This window comes from Phaethon lepturus, unplaced genomic scaffold (assembly GCF_000687285.1).
Source record: "Phaethon lepturus isolate BGI_N335 unplaced genomic scaffold, ASM68728v1 scaffold11781, whole genome shotgun sequence".
NCBI lineage: Eukaryota > Metazoa > Chordata > Aves > Phaethontiformes > Phaethontidae > Phaethon > Phaethon lepturus.
Window position 1 is genome coordinate 2,862 of NW_010518569.1, and position 17,477 is coordinate 20,338.

The 17,477-nt window shown below is 40.1% G+C and overlaps 1 protein-coding gene across 1 annotated transcript; it reads right to left on the minus strand.

Annotated features, from left to right (window-relative positions):
- Window positions 1-3,358: 3,358 nt before the first annotated feature.
- Window positions 3,359-9,522, minus strand: CLEC3A (C-type lectin domain family 3, member A). Its single transcript, XM_010296780.1, has 3 exons — window positions 9,341-9,522; window positions 7,193-7,273; window positions 3,359-4,060 (listed from the first exon to the last, which is right to left on the minus strand). Exons 1-3 carry the CDS (start codon window positions 9,453-9,455, stop codon window positions 3,669-3,671), a joined length of 588 nt encoding a protein of 195 aa, XP_010295082.1. The 5' UTR covers window positions 9,456-9,522; the 3' UTR covers window positions 3,359-3,668.
- Between the last annotated feature and the right edge of the window lie 7,955 nt (window positions 9,523-17,477).

A 17,477-nucleotide genomic window follows, 5' to 3' on the forward strand; every position in this document is an offset into this window, starting at 1 on the left:
CTGTACACACATGCCTGGTCTGCTGAGCACAGAAAGGTGCTTCCAGCTGAGGTGCAGAAATTTTACCTGGAATTACATCCTCCAAACCCCTATCTTGGAGGCTGGTACAAGAGGATTTTCTCCTTTTATAAACACATCTACAGTGGATGGAACACAGCTTTCCCAACAACACAGCTATCTCTGTGGTCTGTAGAGCTCGCTTAATCCCAGAAGAAGGCTTAAATTGGAGATTAAGACCAAGAAAGATGAAATTTGAAACAATTTCACAACATTTTAATGGATTTCCAATTAGTTTTACTTAGTAAACATTTGACTAGTTCCCATTTTTAAAGCTTCTGCTGCTGAAATGCACAGCACACATTAGACAACCTGTGCCTCAAGCACAGCTGAGAACTTTTCACTGTAGCCCAAGCATTCAACTGGGGATGGGTGCTTGTTGTATGCTAACAAGCTTGGGCTGAGCTTAAATGTGAGCAGAGGTTTTAGCTGATGTTCTTTGCTGGAAGAGGAGCTCCCCTTGCTCATTGCTATTCAAAGGTAACACTATCTGAGGTTGTTTCATGTTGTTTTCAGTACAGTTGCTGTCCGTTAGTAGTTACCCAGATTTAGGCAGTTGCAGTATGTGATTCAGACAAATCGTATGTCCCTGTGACAGCAACAGATGATTTCATAACTGGTTTGAGCTTACTGAGATAACATCTGTGCCTAAGAAACACTGAGTGTCCCCCAAGGTACTAGGATGTTGCTGAAGATCAACCTGGTTTAATATACACAGGCAGGGCTGAGGTGGTCAAAAAGAGAGAGGAAGGAATGAAGCTGAGTTGTTGAAAATCCCATAAGATGTAGCACAACTGAAGCCAGACCAAATGATACTGGATGTATATCATGTGTAATGAACAGGATGAAAGAGTTTCTTCTTCTGACAACCTCTTGTAACTATGAGCTCTTATGCTAGAAAGAAATTACTGCTAAAACACATAGCAAGGCAGAAGCAAAGAGATATGAAAGCTGTAAGCGACAATGTCTTGCTCTAATAAGTGATGAGTTGCCTAGGAACAGAGCAGAGAATGGTGACCTGACTGTATGATAAATTGACTGTGAATGTCTCCTGTCACCAAGTCATCAAGGCTGGGAAGGGAACTTGCTCTCGTAGGTGCCCACAGCCAGCTTTGCATTCCTTTAGGGCAGCAAGGTGGCAGAATGAGACCTCCCTTGGGGTGAGACAAGGGAGGAGGGAAATGCATGGACACATCAGATGCAAAGTAGGAGGACAAATATAAGTATGAAATAAGTGGGGAGAAAAGTTACATGTTATTTAACCTGTTGTGGTGCTGCAATGCAAGGAGTGGTTTTAGGGTTTGGTTTTTTTATGTTGTCATATCATATATTCAGGGCACCATTCCTGAGATTTTTATCACAACAACTGCTTGTTCTGCCAAGAGAGAGTCCATGAAACAGTTTGAGTTTTAAATAACATTTTTTTCTGTCTAAAATGAAAATTTGCTAATATTTATCAAAAAGAATAAAAAGAATGTAGGTATAGCAGCTGCTGAACGTTAAAGATTTTTGAAAATTAGTATAAAGTCTCTAAAAAAATTTATTTTCTGTTTTCTTGCAAATATGCTAGTAGATGTTTGGACATGTTACACTGGACATTGTGCCTTTAGCAAGCAACTAGAAGCAGTATTTGTTACAGCAATTGCATTTAAGTGGCACTTCAAACTTTGTAAATTCTGCATTCTTCTGTTTTACCACTAGGTGTGAGTGTTGAAGCTTTTTCGGTTGGCAGTAATGCTACCGTGTGTCCTGTTGAATTCCCAGTCACCTAAGCAATTCCCAGCTGAACTGTGATGACTCTCCAGTGTGCAAATGGGAAATCATTCCATGACACAGCACCCACCTGCCAAGCAGAATACCCCAGCTGCACGTGGAACTCCTGTTCTTGCACCCCTTTTGCCAGTTGTACATGCATGTACTGGGGAGTAGGGGGTCCCTGGTGCACAGTTTTGTGCGACTTTTGCAGAGATGAGGAGCCCAGAGTTGGAATTCGAAGGGCAAACATCACTGGGGGATCTCAGAGGATTTCAGCAACTAATTGCAGGAGACTGGTGTGGAGAAGGGAGCCTATTCTGCTTGAATGGAAAAGATGGGCAATACCACATGTTTATCAGGAGAGAGGACAGATAGGGAGCGAAGGTCTGGGGACAAGAACTGGTGCAGCAGTGGGTCAGAACAGGCTCACCAGGCAGCAAATATTCATCTCACTCCGAGGTTGCTTAGCACAGGCACATTCAGTCATTGAGGGGAAAGATAGCGGAAAAGAAGTATAGTATGATGTGCCTAGAGCCGGTACCCCTTTTGAATCCCCAAGAAAAGTCCTAGGAAAGAATGGCCTTATGGATGCATAAGCTGTCAAAAATACTACTACAATTAAATATCAGTAATTGCAAATTTATTGCATAATTTAAGAAAATCTTGCACAACTAAAAGATAAAAAGTAGGCATTAGCCTCCAAGCAGCAATATATTTAAATATTTAAATGAAATTCCTTTACACAAGAGAGAAACTGCTATTTCTAACATGAAGGCAAATCTCTATTGTGAGGTTAAGAACGGTAAAAAATAACCAGCACATTTTGCTTCAGTTTCAAATGTCAGGTGTTAAATTGGGAAAATTTGCATCTGGCCAAATAAGCCGCAGTTTGGCCCCACTCTTTTGTGCCAGTCAGGTGTGCCGCCTGCTATGCAGAGAGAGGGGAATGAGTGAGCGGTGGTGATGTGCCCAGAAAGGGGACCCTTCCTCTCTCCTTGTGCTTTCAGGCAGCGTTACTGTCTGAATTATAAAGCCTCTCTCTGATCCCGCAGGAGAGAAGGCTTTTGCACATCTTATTAAGGTGTCACTAGGTTGAGGCATGATCTAGTCCAAGATCATACCTGGGTTTCTTCTATGGGACTGTTCCAAATGACATCTAATATTTAACCATAATTGAGACATTTAGAAGCAAACATGTTTAGACTAACGGATGTTTTAGATCAGCTACTCCCCCCATTTTCTAGCAGTGTATCACTTTTAACTCCATGTAGTTTAAAAATTAACATCAGATTTTTGTTTCGTTTGGCTTTCTTAACCCATAGGTAAAACTTTTGGTCACAGATCCATCCCGTTAAACTTTACAAGGATGATGGCCATTTTTCATAGGAGCTCAGATGATCCCGAAGTCTCTCTTAAGCACTGGAACCGAAAGGGTCCCTACACCTTATATTAGGACATGTCACCATACAGCAATCTTTTGTAAACTTTCAATAAATCCACTAGAGTTCTGAGTTCAAGTAAATACTATCCTACCATGGAGATACAAAGTACAGAAATAGGAGGTGAATTTCAGCAACCTGAACATCAGGCTGAAATAATACGCCAAAATATGATACAATGTAGGTCAAAACATAATATATATTCCTGTACATAATGAGACCACTCACTAAACATAACATTTTTAGCATCTGAATAGAAAATAAATTAATAGAGAAAACTTCTGTTTCAGGAAAGGGTGAGTACAATGCAGGAGATGGATATTTTTAACTCAGCACTGTTTAAGTGGGAGGGGTTACTAACAAGCAAAACTGCATGTTAATAGCCCAAAACATGGTCATGGTCATTTGTATATGTAATTATGGGATCAGAAACTCACAAATATACCTCTTGGCAGTGCGGCAGACTTCATCCACCCACTTGCCTTGTGATGACTGAGAAAAAAAGACACAGTTTTCACGCTTCCCCCCATTTGGTTGGGCACGATCCCAGTTGAAGTATTGTAGAGCCATGCCATTGACATCAACAAATTTCCCTTCATCTATCATGTCATTGATACCCAACCAAAACTCAGACACTCTAGGCATACTTTTCTTGCCATAATCTTGAAGAATGTTTGTTTCATCATTATTCCTTGGGATAGCCAGTGTCCCTCCCTTGGCTATGCAGTCTTCGTTGGCTTCATGAAAATGTTTGGTGCCTTCTGATATGAGGTAGCACTTCTTATGGGCCTTTGTCCCACGAAGACAGACTGTGAATAGATATTGGTTTGCATGTTCAGTAAAAGCTTGGGCTATAGCTTTGAATAATGTTTCCTAAAACTGTAACTTTCTAAAGGTATGTTGGGAATTAAGCAGGCAAGTCCCTCAGCAAGTGAAAGGCTCTTGCCGCCACAGAGTGGGCCTGAAAGTAGCAGTAAAGTTAGTCTTCCCTGCTATTCCTTCTGTTCATGTAGGACCTTGTATGTAGCCAGCATGTTAGTGTGCCTTTGGGAAGTCTGAACAGACTGCTCATAGGCACTCTGCAAAGCACCTTGGACTACAAGGGATGGCCAAAAGCAGAGCATCCTCTCGTAGATGTTCCAGAGAAGAGGCACTTAAGAGGAAGGACAGGCAAAGCTGTGATCTTAACACCATAAATTGCTTTGGAGAACCTTTCCTGTGTTTATGCTGATAAACCTCAGGCCTGATTTTGAGCCCCAGATTCCCTCCAGCAATGTAAATCTCTCAAGAATTTTTTTAATTTTGCTGTTTCAGAATGCTAAAATATAAGCCAGGCCTGTTGTCAGTGTATCTTATGTCTTCTTTTAGCAAATAGTCCTGCTTTCACACATTTCTACCTTATTTCATCAGTCTTAAAACTGATGGAATGGATGAGGTATGGATGTTTGTATTGTTGGCAGATATGAGTTGGTCATCAGGAAATCTATACTTGGCTTTATAGTAAAGAAACAGACCTAAAGGACTTTTCATATTTATGATATTTAAGTGCCAAAGAAAAGTAAAGTTTTATGCATTAACTAAGCCTAGTTCCTAGCAAACAAAGGCAGGACAGAAAAGTGCTATTTTAAATGTGTCCTCACCATAAAAATATTGATTTGAAATTCATAATGCAAATCTCTGTCTGGATGATTGATAAAAGTATGTTTCCACCCGTAGAAGAGTACACTTTCGCCTGTTTAGTTCTTAATTTCTGGTCTTTCCAGCAAAGTCTATCCCTTCAAACTCTAAATTCAAATGAGGTAAAATGACTTCAATCTAACAGTGCTTTTTCAAAGTGTAAACTTATTACTGAGCTTGCATGACAATCTGAACCGAATAATCTAAACATTTGCATTTATAAATATGTTTGCTTTTAGTTCTACTGGAACATACCAGGGAAGTCTTGATGTAAAGTCCAAATGTACTAGAACATTAATTTGGCATAGCTATATAACTGGAATTGCCTTGCAGAACTGCTGTCAGGGTTCTTCCAGCCCAAGATCTGTGTGGGCAGGCTTGCAGGAGTGAATCCTTAAACTTTGTTTTCCAGCTCTCCTAATGCAGATATGTGAAAAACTGATTCTCCCAAGAAAAATAGGAGAACCGTCCTTGAGGGAGCATTCCTTCTGAGCTGACAAAGGTAGCAAGGGCCTGGAATAAACTCCTGTAAGAACTACTTTTAGAATCCTGCATGTCACTACATCCAGATTATTTCATTTATTGCTTAAGCTCATCTTGTTCTTATATTAGAAATATGTCATGAAACAATATGAACATATTCTGTCCTGACATTTTCTATAATCTGCTTCTAATTCCTGTCATCTGTTCTTGTAAAAAAGTAATTATGTATCCCATCAACAGGATATAGAAATCCACTTTGGACCATATCCTATATGTCTGAGATTTTTAGTATTTCCAGTCGTGGTATTCATTGTATTCCTTAGCTGCATTTTCAGGGTCATCATTTTATACTAGGACTTGTCCTTTAAATTTTATCCTTTCCAACTGCTAATGGCCAAAGAAGAGTAATGAACATATTTGCTAAATGTTGAATTCTTTAACAAATTTATATTCATGGGAAAGAGCAGAGACTTCTTATCTACTTCAGCAATGCTGCAGTAATGATGGAGACTGTCCCTCTTTAGGGAGAAAGTATGTGCTGCTAAATGGTGTGTAGCAACATTTCATGGTATGTAGAAAGGAGGCCTAGGGAATTCAAGCAAAGGAAGAAATCAGATTGTAATATGTGTCTTGTAAATGTCCATATACTAAAAAAGCAGCTGCTTTTTCAAATATCATAAGGTCATTAATAAATACAGATAGAGCCGGAGGGGTCATAGTTCTCTTTTTGCCAAATTTGGAATCCAATTGAATAGTGTGGTTTCTGAATTTAGAATATAGCTCAAAATAAGTTTTGAGGATAGAAAATCTCCTGGCTCTGGCTTCATTTCTAAGCCACTGCATGCTTACTCTCTTATTCTGGAAGCAATACAAGAACTACTTTTAAACAAGAGTTACTTGTCTAGCACATGATCCCTCTTTTAAGAAACTTCTAAAGTCTTCTTATAAGAAATCTAAAATGAAAATATTTTGTAAAGCTCAAAAAGCTCTGTATGACCCAAGATGTAAAACAGGACAACCCAGATGTTACCATCCCTAGGGAAAATATGTTCTGTTTCATATGAATGATGTAATTTCCTATGTAGTGTCCTCTTGTACATGTCTAAACGCCAAGTTTTGTGTCAACAGCTGTGAAAAAGCACAACTGTCTAGTAGGTACATGTGTATTTACCAGTCTTATTTTGTTTGGAAATTTCCATCTGCCTATTTAAATACCTAAAGGACTCTGCACATTGATGAGGAATATTTCTGAACTCACAGTGGGTATTACTTTGAAGTTTTATGGCAACATTCATATTTTAATGTCGCAATCTGCACACATTAAAAAGGCTCAGTCCTTTTAGTTTCCATTTGGGGGTATTCTGAGCCTTTTCCATGAATATTTTTGCTTTGATAGTTAGCCCATGTTCATATCAAAGCTTGGTACCTAACTCATTGACCGTCTAAACTCTTAAACCCAGCAACCCTCATTGTGTTGCCTTTGATTATACCTAAGAATCACAGCTTGGGGTTGTGCATAGCAAAGGCAAAAGCAGTTCTTGCTCCAGATTAATTCTTGTTCTTAGTGAAGAATCGTCACTTCTATGCTATTAGTTCAGTCTTGATTTTACTTGAATTCTTTCTTCAACATTTGTCTCACCATTACAGTTATGGCTTACCATGCTCTTAAGGACTTGTATTGCTCAGTCACAAATCCTCATTAAAGAGAAGGATGGGAGTGAAGGAGAGAGGAAAGGCAGTGATAAGTTTTGGAAGCCATTGACCAGTGTAAGTTGCTTTACCTGTCTGAAGTGCCTGCATTTCTTTCAGAGCATTTACTTCTCGCCACAATTTGTCAATCTGGGTCTTTAGGTCATCTTTTTCTTAAATAAAAGAAATACAGAGAAATTAACACATATGCATATAAAATTTTTTTTTTAATTATATGTTAAAAGCTGTTTCAAAATATCATGGCTTTCTGCATTGAGACATATTTTGATTTCTTTTGAAGATTTTTTTCCTTGATGAAAGGATTCCTGTAGGGTTCCTATTAAAAACAGGAGGAACCCACTTTACCTTTCATCCTCATAGTTTAAATCTCATTTTCAGCTGGACTGTATCCTAGTAACTGTTTGCAGTTAATAATTATTTAGTGTGCCAGTATCTAATTTGCAGCAAAATTTGCCTATTTACTTTTGAACCTCTATACCATGGTGTATATATATGGCATACAAAATAATAGCAGGACACAAGTTGTGTTTATTCAAAGAAATGTTATTTCTGTGACAGCTAATATAATCCAACTTCACAGTCTGAATGTATGCAGACAAGCTTGCTGAGCTGCAATTTCCCCTCACCAGGAGGAGCCTTCCTCTCTCCATCAGTACAGAGAGGGCCTGGTGACACGAATGACACAAATTCAGTCTGAATCACCATTTTGTAGCACCAAGACGATGGTGGGACAAGAAAAGCTAATTTGCATATAACTCGACTTTCATGGTCTCTCTTCCATTCTTTTTTCTTAATCATTATAATATTCCACCACCATCAGACAACTAGCAGGCATGTTTCCATTGCAGAAGATGACAATTTGATTGCATTAGTAACCAGACCTTCCAGAAGCCACAGTAATGCACATGAGGATTAAATAAGCTCTCTCACATGTAGCACAACTAACAAAACCACAGTTCCTACAGATCTGTGTAACATCACCTAATCCTCCAGCTGCACCCCAGGAAGCTCATCTCTTCTCCATATTCCCTACTGCCTGTGGGGATAACCCCAGCTGTCCTTCGTGACTCCCTGGTTCCCCATGGCAGGACTCCCAGTTCCTCAATCCATGCTCTTCCCTGAGATTCCCAGTTCACAGTAGCCTCTCCATGTCCCCTGTCCGCTTCAAAAGAGGCAAAAAGCAGAACAAGCTGAGCTCCTGATGCAACCTTTTCACTAATGCAGAGCTCTTCCCCCCCCCCCGCCCCTTTCCCCCATCGTCATTCTGAATTTCATAAAATATTGGGAAATTTATCCTCAAGATCTCCATTCCTCTGCAAAATTGTTTCAAGTTCAAAAGCAGTGGAAGGTTGACAGACAAAACGTGCTGGCAAAACAAATGTATAAGCAGCCTGTCTTTAGGACACCAAGCTAAAAACTGCATGTAAAAGGTTCAAAAGGAGAAGGAAGTATATATAACTGTATAGCTCCAAAGCAGTGTAATCATGTGGTACAATGGCTTTATCAAAGCTGTGGGTTTTTTCATTGACTAGGAGTTTAAATATTTGCTATTAGTGTAACCTCCATCATACCCTCTTTTATTAGAAATAAGTCTTTAAATTAAATACACAGGCATTTCCAAGCAACATTAAGTGTTTTTCGATTTGCTCTGTAAGCTTTGCTCTGGGAATATGTGCTTTATCTTTTTCTGCGAATTCTTCTTCATTCATTTGACTTGCCATTTCACAGTACTTGTCACGCAGGTAAAGTTATATTCCACAAATATTAGACAAACATTCTGTTAAAATTAGGAAATGGTACAAAAATCAGAACAATAAACCTTGGAGAGTGAATATTTTATTCTGCTCTCTTTCACCGTATGTACATGAATTTCCATTCTTCTGATTTTAGTCAATATAACTACATAACAGGGAATGATTGGCCAGAATCCTCTCAGCTGTATCTCTGAGTCCTAAATAATATTGACAGAGATTAATAGGTATAACAAAGCAATATATTTACAACAGTTACACAGCTCTATTTCCATAACTCATTCTGCCACCTTATTTTTAGCTTTGCTAACTCACATAAAAATATTTTAAAGACAGATATAATATAGACTCAACTGTCCTTTGTAATAAGCATTTGTATCATGTTAGTTTCTGGTTTATGCAATGGTATTTAAGTACATAGTAAACTTGCATAAGCTTCTATCCCTCCTCCCAGTTAAAACCCAGTACCTTTCACTCTACGTTTGCTGTGCTTTCTGGCTTTGAATTTGGCAGCCTGGCTGATGGTCTGATCCAGCAGTAGTATGCTTATGAGTAGAAAAATCATAAGTCCAGTTTGTGCCATGTCTCTTCTTCAGAACTTAACAAGAAGCTTCAAGAGATTCTCTTTAGCAGCTCTGAGAGCAAGTCACATAGACACATCTCAATAGGAGCTGACTGAGGTCAGTTTTATAAAAGTGTAGTGATAGGGTTGGCTGTAATCCTTGCTTACGAAATGTGTTTAATACTTAATCTGGCTGTAGCATAAGGCACCTCCTTGTTCTCACTTCTCATCTAAAATTCCTATTGCTGTTTTGACTTCAGCTGGGACAGGTTGCTTTTACAGAGGCTGTACCAACACTGAGCAGTGCACTGATTGCTACTAACGAGCGCCACATCTCCTGTTTTATCTTTGAAGACAAAATGTATGGAAAAGCAGATGGATGCTCAAAAACACCTCGTGCAATGCCAGCTTCAAGGAGGGGTAGCCAAAAGATTTCTACAAATATAACAGGCTCACCCAGCATGGCTTTGACCCAAGCTGGCTAAGTCATGACAATGGTCATGATCTCATTTACATTGAAACAAAAAGAGAATTTACTCACTCCTGAGTAAACACAAACATTGCAGCTACACACACATATATACACACACACCCCAACTTCACATCATGTGAGGAGTACATTTCTTAGGTATTTATTAACTCTTCATAAATTAAGAGATATGACTGCATTTCTGATTAAGAACAGCATGGGCTATCATCAGGGTCTAGTCAGGGGAACAAAAGATAGCAATACTCTTCCAAAGGTTCCCAAGTCTTGACTGTATGGTTAGAGGAAGAGGTGCTGCTCTCAGTAAAGCACAAGATGCTTGAAGCAGGAGTGTCTCTACTCTGGAGAGCTCTCTGCATTTGGATCTCTTTCATTTGCCCTTGGGCTCTGTTGAGTTTTGTGGAGCTGCTATAAGTAGTATACTTTAATTGGGATTGCTATAAGTAGTAGAACCTCTCACTGGTTTTGGTGAACAAATGAAATTGCCACAATAATGTGCCCATCCATCACACTTCCCCCCCCCCCTAGTAAGAGAGGGTTTATTTAAAACATTGACACTGAAGTCATCACTGACTGCTGGGGTGCTGGCAGGCGCAGTTCATGCCTCCCAGAGTTGTTGTTCCAGACATCTCTCTGATGTCTCTGCCTTGGTTACATTCTGATCAGGTTGCCAGATTTTTTCAGAACTATTACAGCAAGAGATATATTACTTTATTAAATGAAAGCTGAGAATTAGGGTTGTGCTGTTATACTACATGAATGCATGCTTTTTCCAGCCCCCACATACAGTCTAAAAGCACTTCAGTACTTATAATGTAAAACACACCTACACCATCTGTTTTGGATACCTTTAAACAACTAGCTGTATTCTAATAATCTCTAACTAGTAAGCATCTATTAACCATTAGTTAATAAACTTTTCATAAATATATCCTGATAGGATAAAACTTCATTTCGGTGGTCCTGCTTCAAAATATAAGTATGTTACATTGTGTAGGGAATGCTAGGTCCTAAGTGTTATTATGGACTGTAGCACACCAGAGATGGTTATTACAGGCCCCCCTCCCCCGGACTTTAACAAATCACTCACACAGTCGCACATTTCAGTACAGTTAAATGTGGAAAAAGCTCTCATTCCAACTAGCACACCAGAAACTGAAATGTGAGCTGTCAGAGAATAAAACAAGAAGCTTTGTAAGGCTCTAGTTCAAGATTTAATCTGTCATTTAGAACTAACCCTAAATTCAGGGTTGATCTATATTTTATCCCAGTAATATTGGGGCATCAATGTAAGTTAATTAAGGGCAGGCAGCTGAATCAATAGCTGCCTCCAGTGAGTTTTTCACTTGGTCCTTTCTCAGAAGTTGTGGAATTGCACATGAAGCTGTTCCTGAACCACTGCAACTTGTAGCCTGACACATTAAACTAGTGCTAATTTTGGGTTACCTCAGTAAAGGAGCTGTAAGCCCCTGGAGCTGTTTCACGTGGGGCTTAGCTGTCCCACAGGCTCTGAGAGGATCATAGCTGGGGTCAGCAAGCATTTTAGTGTGTGTGTTTGAGGACTCAGTACCAGAAAGTATTTGTTCCTGCTCCTAGGAACTTGAGTTTTCTAACACAAGCTTTCTTTTCTTTCTGTGAAATGAGTCTGACAGAAAAAGATTTGTACTCTACTGAGGCAAGCACACAAGTCACTAGAAATGGAGGTATAAAGAAAACATAGATTTGGTATTCTGAGAGTTCTTGGCCAAGAGGCTGAGTAAAAACCTGTCCTTTTTGAAGTATGCCATGTTATGGCCTTTTAAGAATGGATTGAAACTCTGTTTTGAAAGCTTCATTACTCTCCTTCAGTAGTGTCTTTGAGCATTTTACCAGTCTGCAAGTAGCTCAGCTGGACTTCACTCCTAAAACCTGAATCGCAAAGCTGTCCATGCAGCTACTGTGAGAGGCCACAGGGTATAGAGTCTTGTTTGTCTAGAATTTGTCTGGAGTACCTGAGAAATAGGTTTCACACTTATGATTAATCTGTACCAACTGGTGAAGCAAGTTTAACTTCTTGTATACGGTGTGTGGGCGGGAGAGTCAGAGAAAAGTCAAAATGTTTGCTGAGAAGACATAAACTCCCAGTGCTACTGTGAGGAAGCAGGAAATGGAACCACATAGAAGGTCTAGAGCCTTGCTGAAGTGACTGACTGCTCTGTGTATGGTCTTGAAACCAGCATTACAATGTCATTTAGAGTTGTAATTTTTCTTTTACTAGTATAGTTATAGTAATATAATACAGCCCTATATACGTATGTATAGGTGTATTTTTTCCTGGGGCAAATTATTCCTCTTTCCATATCAGAACGCGCTATATAAGTATAAATAGCCTCATACCTTTAAAGCTACATCCAGACTAGGATGGGATTGCGCTTTTTTATTTACACCAATATAGATGAACTTCTGCATACAGATAAAATCATAGTTTCTCTTGAAGTGCTTAGTTCACTTCAAAGCACTCTTGAAGTGCTTTGTTTGGTAAGAAACATCTTGCAAAAGCCATAGCTGCTGTACTGTACAGGCGCCTGATTTTATGGCTCCCGTCTCCCCACCTCATTCCGTTTGCTTTCAGACAACTGAACCATTCAGAGCATAAGCATCCTTTGGTAAAAGGTTTATTTCAGTTTCTCCACAGAGGCTCTTCAAGGTAAAAAGTCTATTCCCTTTGGAGACAGTTCTACCTTTATATGTTCCTGCAAACTGGCTCAAAAAAACTCTTCATACAGTTGTTTTTTCCTCTCCATTCTCAGCCATCACTGGGTTTATGGAAAGAACATGCAATTGGGCACAGAGTATGAGAAGTCAGTGTGAGATGAGGACTGGATACTGGGCTGAGATCCTGAAATAGGTCTGGCTGCAGAAACCATTTCCTGTTGTGTGGAGTAAGATCCTATGCGGGGAGATCGATGTCCCTTACTTATCTCCTGAGGTAGCAGAGCTACAAATAAAACATTACTTGTAAAAAATAGCTTTCAAGAAAACTAATGCTTTGGTCTGAAAAGCAAACTGCTCACATATTGCTAGTAGACTGGCTATGTTTTACTAAGATATACAGCCCCCTCCGCGCTTCAGAGCTGACTGTGTTGCAGCATGTTTGACCAAATGGGAAACTGATGGGCTGTATCTGCTACCGAAATCATAGCAAACTTCTCCCCCCGCAGCCCCCAGCATTTCAGTTATGGAAATGCTCAGCATAGGATTCGGAAAAAAAGCTTGTATGTGGGGGACTATTTACCCCTTCTACTGAGAGTATAAAGAGAAAATGAAAACTGATCAGAGCTGTTGCCAGGCTAAGGAATTTCAAGTGGGGCAATCTGAAAAGCCAGTATAGCCAACAGAAGTAGGTAACACAAAGGTTAGTAAAAGGTTTATCACCTCCCATACATCAGTAATTATGACTGTCTTGGGTAATAAATGGGATCCACTGGTTGATTTTCATGTGTTTCAATTAAATGTAACAAATTTTGCAAATTCTGCTACTCACGGATTATATCATGCTTGGAAAATTACTGCATACTTGGTTTCTTTCGCCTTGAAAAGTCTTGTGAAGTCTTTCTTAAGGATTTGATCGCAGTCCAACCAGGTATGAGGTGGGATTATGGCTGACAACCCAACACCAAAGTTATTTTGGGGAAATTTGTGCAAACAAACTGTGTTTAGAAAAGGGAAGGGCTAACCTTATGGTATGTGAGTTTCTGTGAAACTTATTAATGATATTTTGGGTTTTTGTAATAAGTTCAAGATTTTTCCTGTCATGCTAATTTGCCCTTTTGGAAGGAAATTTTCTGGCTACAAGTGTTCTGCTCTATTAGAATTAAATGAGGTTCCAGGTTTATTGCAAAATGAGGCTGCCCAGCAGTGACCTGTACAGAAGGTCACTGAGTATTGAAATTAGGGCATTCATGTCTTATTTAGATATGTGATGCTGCTATTCCAAATGCCTCACCTTGGCACTGCAGCACTGATAATGGGATTGATCAAGAAATAGGATTCTTGAGGTGGTATTTTCAGTTCCAAATTTAGCTGTTATTACCTACAGGTCAGGTGCTTTTCACTTCCTGTCCTGTAAATACAAGCTTCAAAAAATGAAGAAATTTGAGATATAAATAATGTATATGTACTGAAAAGATTAATCAGGGCGGTATTTTGAGCTTCCAGAGTAAGCAATTTTTGTATCTCTTATTTGGGGTCTTTGTCACAACATCATCTCACAGCTTCATCTTAGCAAACAGAGAAGAGGGCAAACAATTTGCAAGAGGCAGCAGAAAGACTTGTGTTACATCTATCACACATGTTTAAAGCAAATCTCATAATCTTGTCTATGTGACCAAACTCTCTCACCTGTACTCCTTTCATTCTCTTGCAATGGCAGGGAATATAGATTATAGGTTGTAAAGCTGAGAAAATACTGTTTATCAAAGTCAGAACAGATTCAGAATTCAGAAGAGATTCACCAAATCTACATGAAGCAATGTTAGCAAAGCCATTGTATGCTTTTTTTTTGATTACCTATCCAAAGCAACTCTGCACTCATAAAGTTGCCTTCTTACAGGGTTCAGATATCTCAAAGGAATGGCACAGTTGCCAAATCCTTTTTACTTCAGGCCTTTAGCTGAAAAAATAAGTAGGTGCTGAGTGTTTTGCTGACTGTCATTGCCTATTTCTTTAGGCAGGAAGGAACTCAAAGAAATAGCTATTTATTTAGACATGACTGTTTTGATGGCTATGTGAAATGTCCAAAGAGAACAAACCATAATCCCCCTCAAAACAGACTTCTTTTCTGATCAGCTGACTCTGTCATGTCTAAAGATAAAGGACTTTAGGAGAAAATTTAAAGCCATTTCTTTGCAGTCCAGGTGCAAATAGAGTTGAACGGGGTCTTTTAAACTGTTACTCCTGTGGACTTGGCAGAGTTTCTATGTTGGGAATTACTGGCAGCAGCTCAGCTTGTTTAGGCCTCGGGATGCATGTGAGAATGTGTCTCTCTTTCTCTTTTGTAAACAGAAATTACCTGTTGTGTTAATTTTTCTCCTGTAATGTGTGCTGCCTCTTTTCCTTCCTGGAAATGATTTGAAAATATCCTGAGCATTTAGTTCCCCACTTAAAATATTTTATTTTTGATCATCACAGCCTCCCTAATATGAGGTTTTCCAGCTTCACATTAACACGATCTTAATAGGTTCTGCTCATCCTTCCATATGGCAGACAAAATGATTTGGACAAAGCCTTGATTTAGGCACTCTGAAGCTCTCCAGACAGTCTGAATTGCACATTCACAGGCTCACGGCAGGTTACCAACAGTGCAGCTTTGCGTATTGCCAGTAGGGCTGGCCAGAGCGAGGATTACTTTTTGGATTGTGTAGATGTTTGTAGGGTTTTCCTATACCAGATGGAAAATCAGACCTGTTCAGGAGTATGATCATGTGTCCCTTTGGTGGCTGCATTTCACTGAGGACTCAAAGGTTCTCTTCAAGGGCTGGGCATTCTATTTTGCCAACCCAGAAATTTGAGTTCCCACCTCAGGTACAGCCATATGACCTTTGAGGTCCCTAACTTCTGTGCCATGGCCCTCAGAGAGGGCTCTGAGACACCCAGCTGATGTGGCTGTCCACTGACAAGGAGATGCTTCAGTTGGGGGCTGCCAGCCTGGCTTGGGGCAAGAAGCCAAACCACGGCCCTGTAGTTAAGGCTGACACAGGATCTGCAAACAGCTGACCCTGTTTTACCATGTCTTGGAAGCAGCACTACCCCCATGCACAGGCATAATCAGCTCATGCACCAGGCCCCAGGGTTGGAAAACATGTGATGTGATCCAAGTAAAACACCATTCTCTAAAATTTAAAGGAAGTTTTTAGCTGGGAAAGGGGCAGCTGGGGGCAGTGCCTAGCTCCTACCTAGCAAGTTCCTACCTAGCAAGCTTTACCACCACACACCCTGCACATCCCTGACACCATGGCGGGATAAAAGTGAAAATCACACATCACCTACTGGATGCTGAGGGTGGAAAAGAAAAAATAACCTTTATCAGTGCAATTTTCTTTAGCAGCCCTATATGTCTATTGAGAAGTAACACTCGGTTCTGGGAATGCTGCCCTCTCGTGAGGGTCAGCAGTGGAACATTCCCTCCCATCTTCAGCTATCCTACCCTTAAAGCTGTTTTGATGATACACAGATGAATTATATGCTGTTACTGTATTAGGTGTTGCTGTCCCTAAAATTTTCCTGATTACAACACAGAAATTTGTGAGGGCTTTTTCGAAGTCTTGGTTACTTCTCCCTGCTGCATTCTAGCTTGGGCAGAAAGAACCGTGATGAGGTAACACAGCATCTGCCTTTCCTGCTAGCTTCTGTCTTTAAGGATTTGAAATCTTAGTACATGCCTTGGGTGGGTATTGTAGCCAGACTAGCATGGCCTCCAGTGCAAACTAGAAAAACACATATTTACCTATCTTTTCTGATATGTTCTGTAGCTTGTTTGCTGATAGCGCTCAAGCTGTCTAGTATAAAGCCAGCTTGTTAATGTCTATATAAAACACACTCACTGCACTGTCTACACTGTCTATGCAGACAGATCCTGGCTGAGCTGCTGGCAATATTTCATGAGTATTAGTCTTTCAGAAATTGTGGGATGTGCCAGCTCCTGCACTACGTGGTTGGGAGGAAAAAACCCCAGATTTTTTTAATGAAATGTTGAAGGGATGAGCAAGAGGGTAGCTGCAGATACACCTGAGAGGGTGCACTCATCTGCAGCTTAGGGAAATTTCAGAAGCAGGGGTTATGGGTCTGCCCATGGCATTCTTTGTGAATCAGAACTGAAGGAATTCACATTATAACATTGTAACTAGCTAAAAGTGGCTGTTGGTTGTGAAAAGGGGGATACAAATCCCCACTTCTCATCTTCCTTTCTTCCTGAAAAATGAGATTCCTCTGGTAGAGTTGGGGGATGCCGTAAAACATGTGTTTCTCTGTGCACTGCTTGGGCTATGTGTGAATCTTATGTCATGCTCCCAGATCATTGTCCATCTTCCATGTATTTCCAGCCTGCTGCTGCATCCTTTCCCTGTGCCATGACCCCACAATCCAGGTACCATGAGAGAACTTGAGCTGTGGGATTATAGTGTGGGATTAAGCAGCTGAGGATGTGCAAGTGGCAGGGCCACACATCTTGACAAAATATACAGTGTTCTGGGAATCTCTTTAAAGAGGACTTGGAGTCATTACTGTCTGCAAGCAAGACATTTGTAAGCAAGATTTGTAAGTAAAGGGGAAAGAGAGATTTGTGTGATGCCCTGTATCCAACGACAAAGGCAGCTGATGCTCATATCCATCCAAAGCATGACACCTGGCCCGTACTTTAGTGTCAGAGCTTCTTCCCAACACGTGATGCTACATATTGTTCATGTATGTCTGTTGTGTGACCTTGCACATCAGGGAAGAAGGGCATTCAAAGACTGCATTCAGAATTGAAGTTTTTTAAGACTGAAATTTGATTGCTTGGTGGCAACTAGAACAGCAGG

Coding starts and splice junctions, on each gene's coding strand:
- CLEC3A (XM_010296780.1), bottom strand. CDS start 9,455: ATGGCACAAACTGGACTTATGATTTTTCTACTCATAAGCATACTACTG. Junction 7,274..9,340: donor CAGCAAACGTAGAGTGAAAG/GTACTGGGTTTT, acceptor CTTTTATTTAAG/AAAAAGATGACCTAAAGACC. Junction 4,061..7,192: donor AATGCAGGCACTTCAGACAG/GTAAAGCAACTT, acceptor ATCTATTCACAG/TCTGTCTTCGTGGGACAAAG.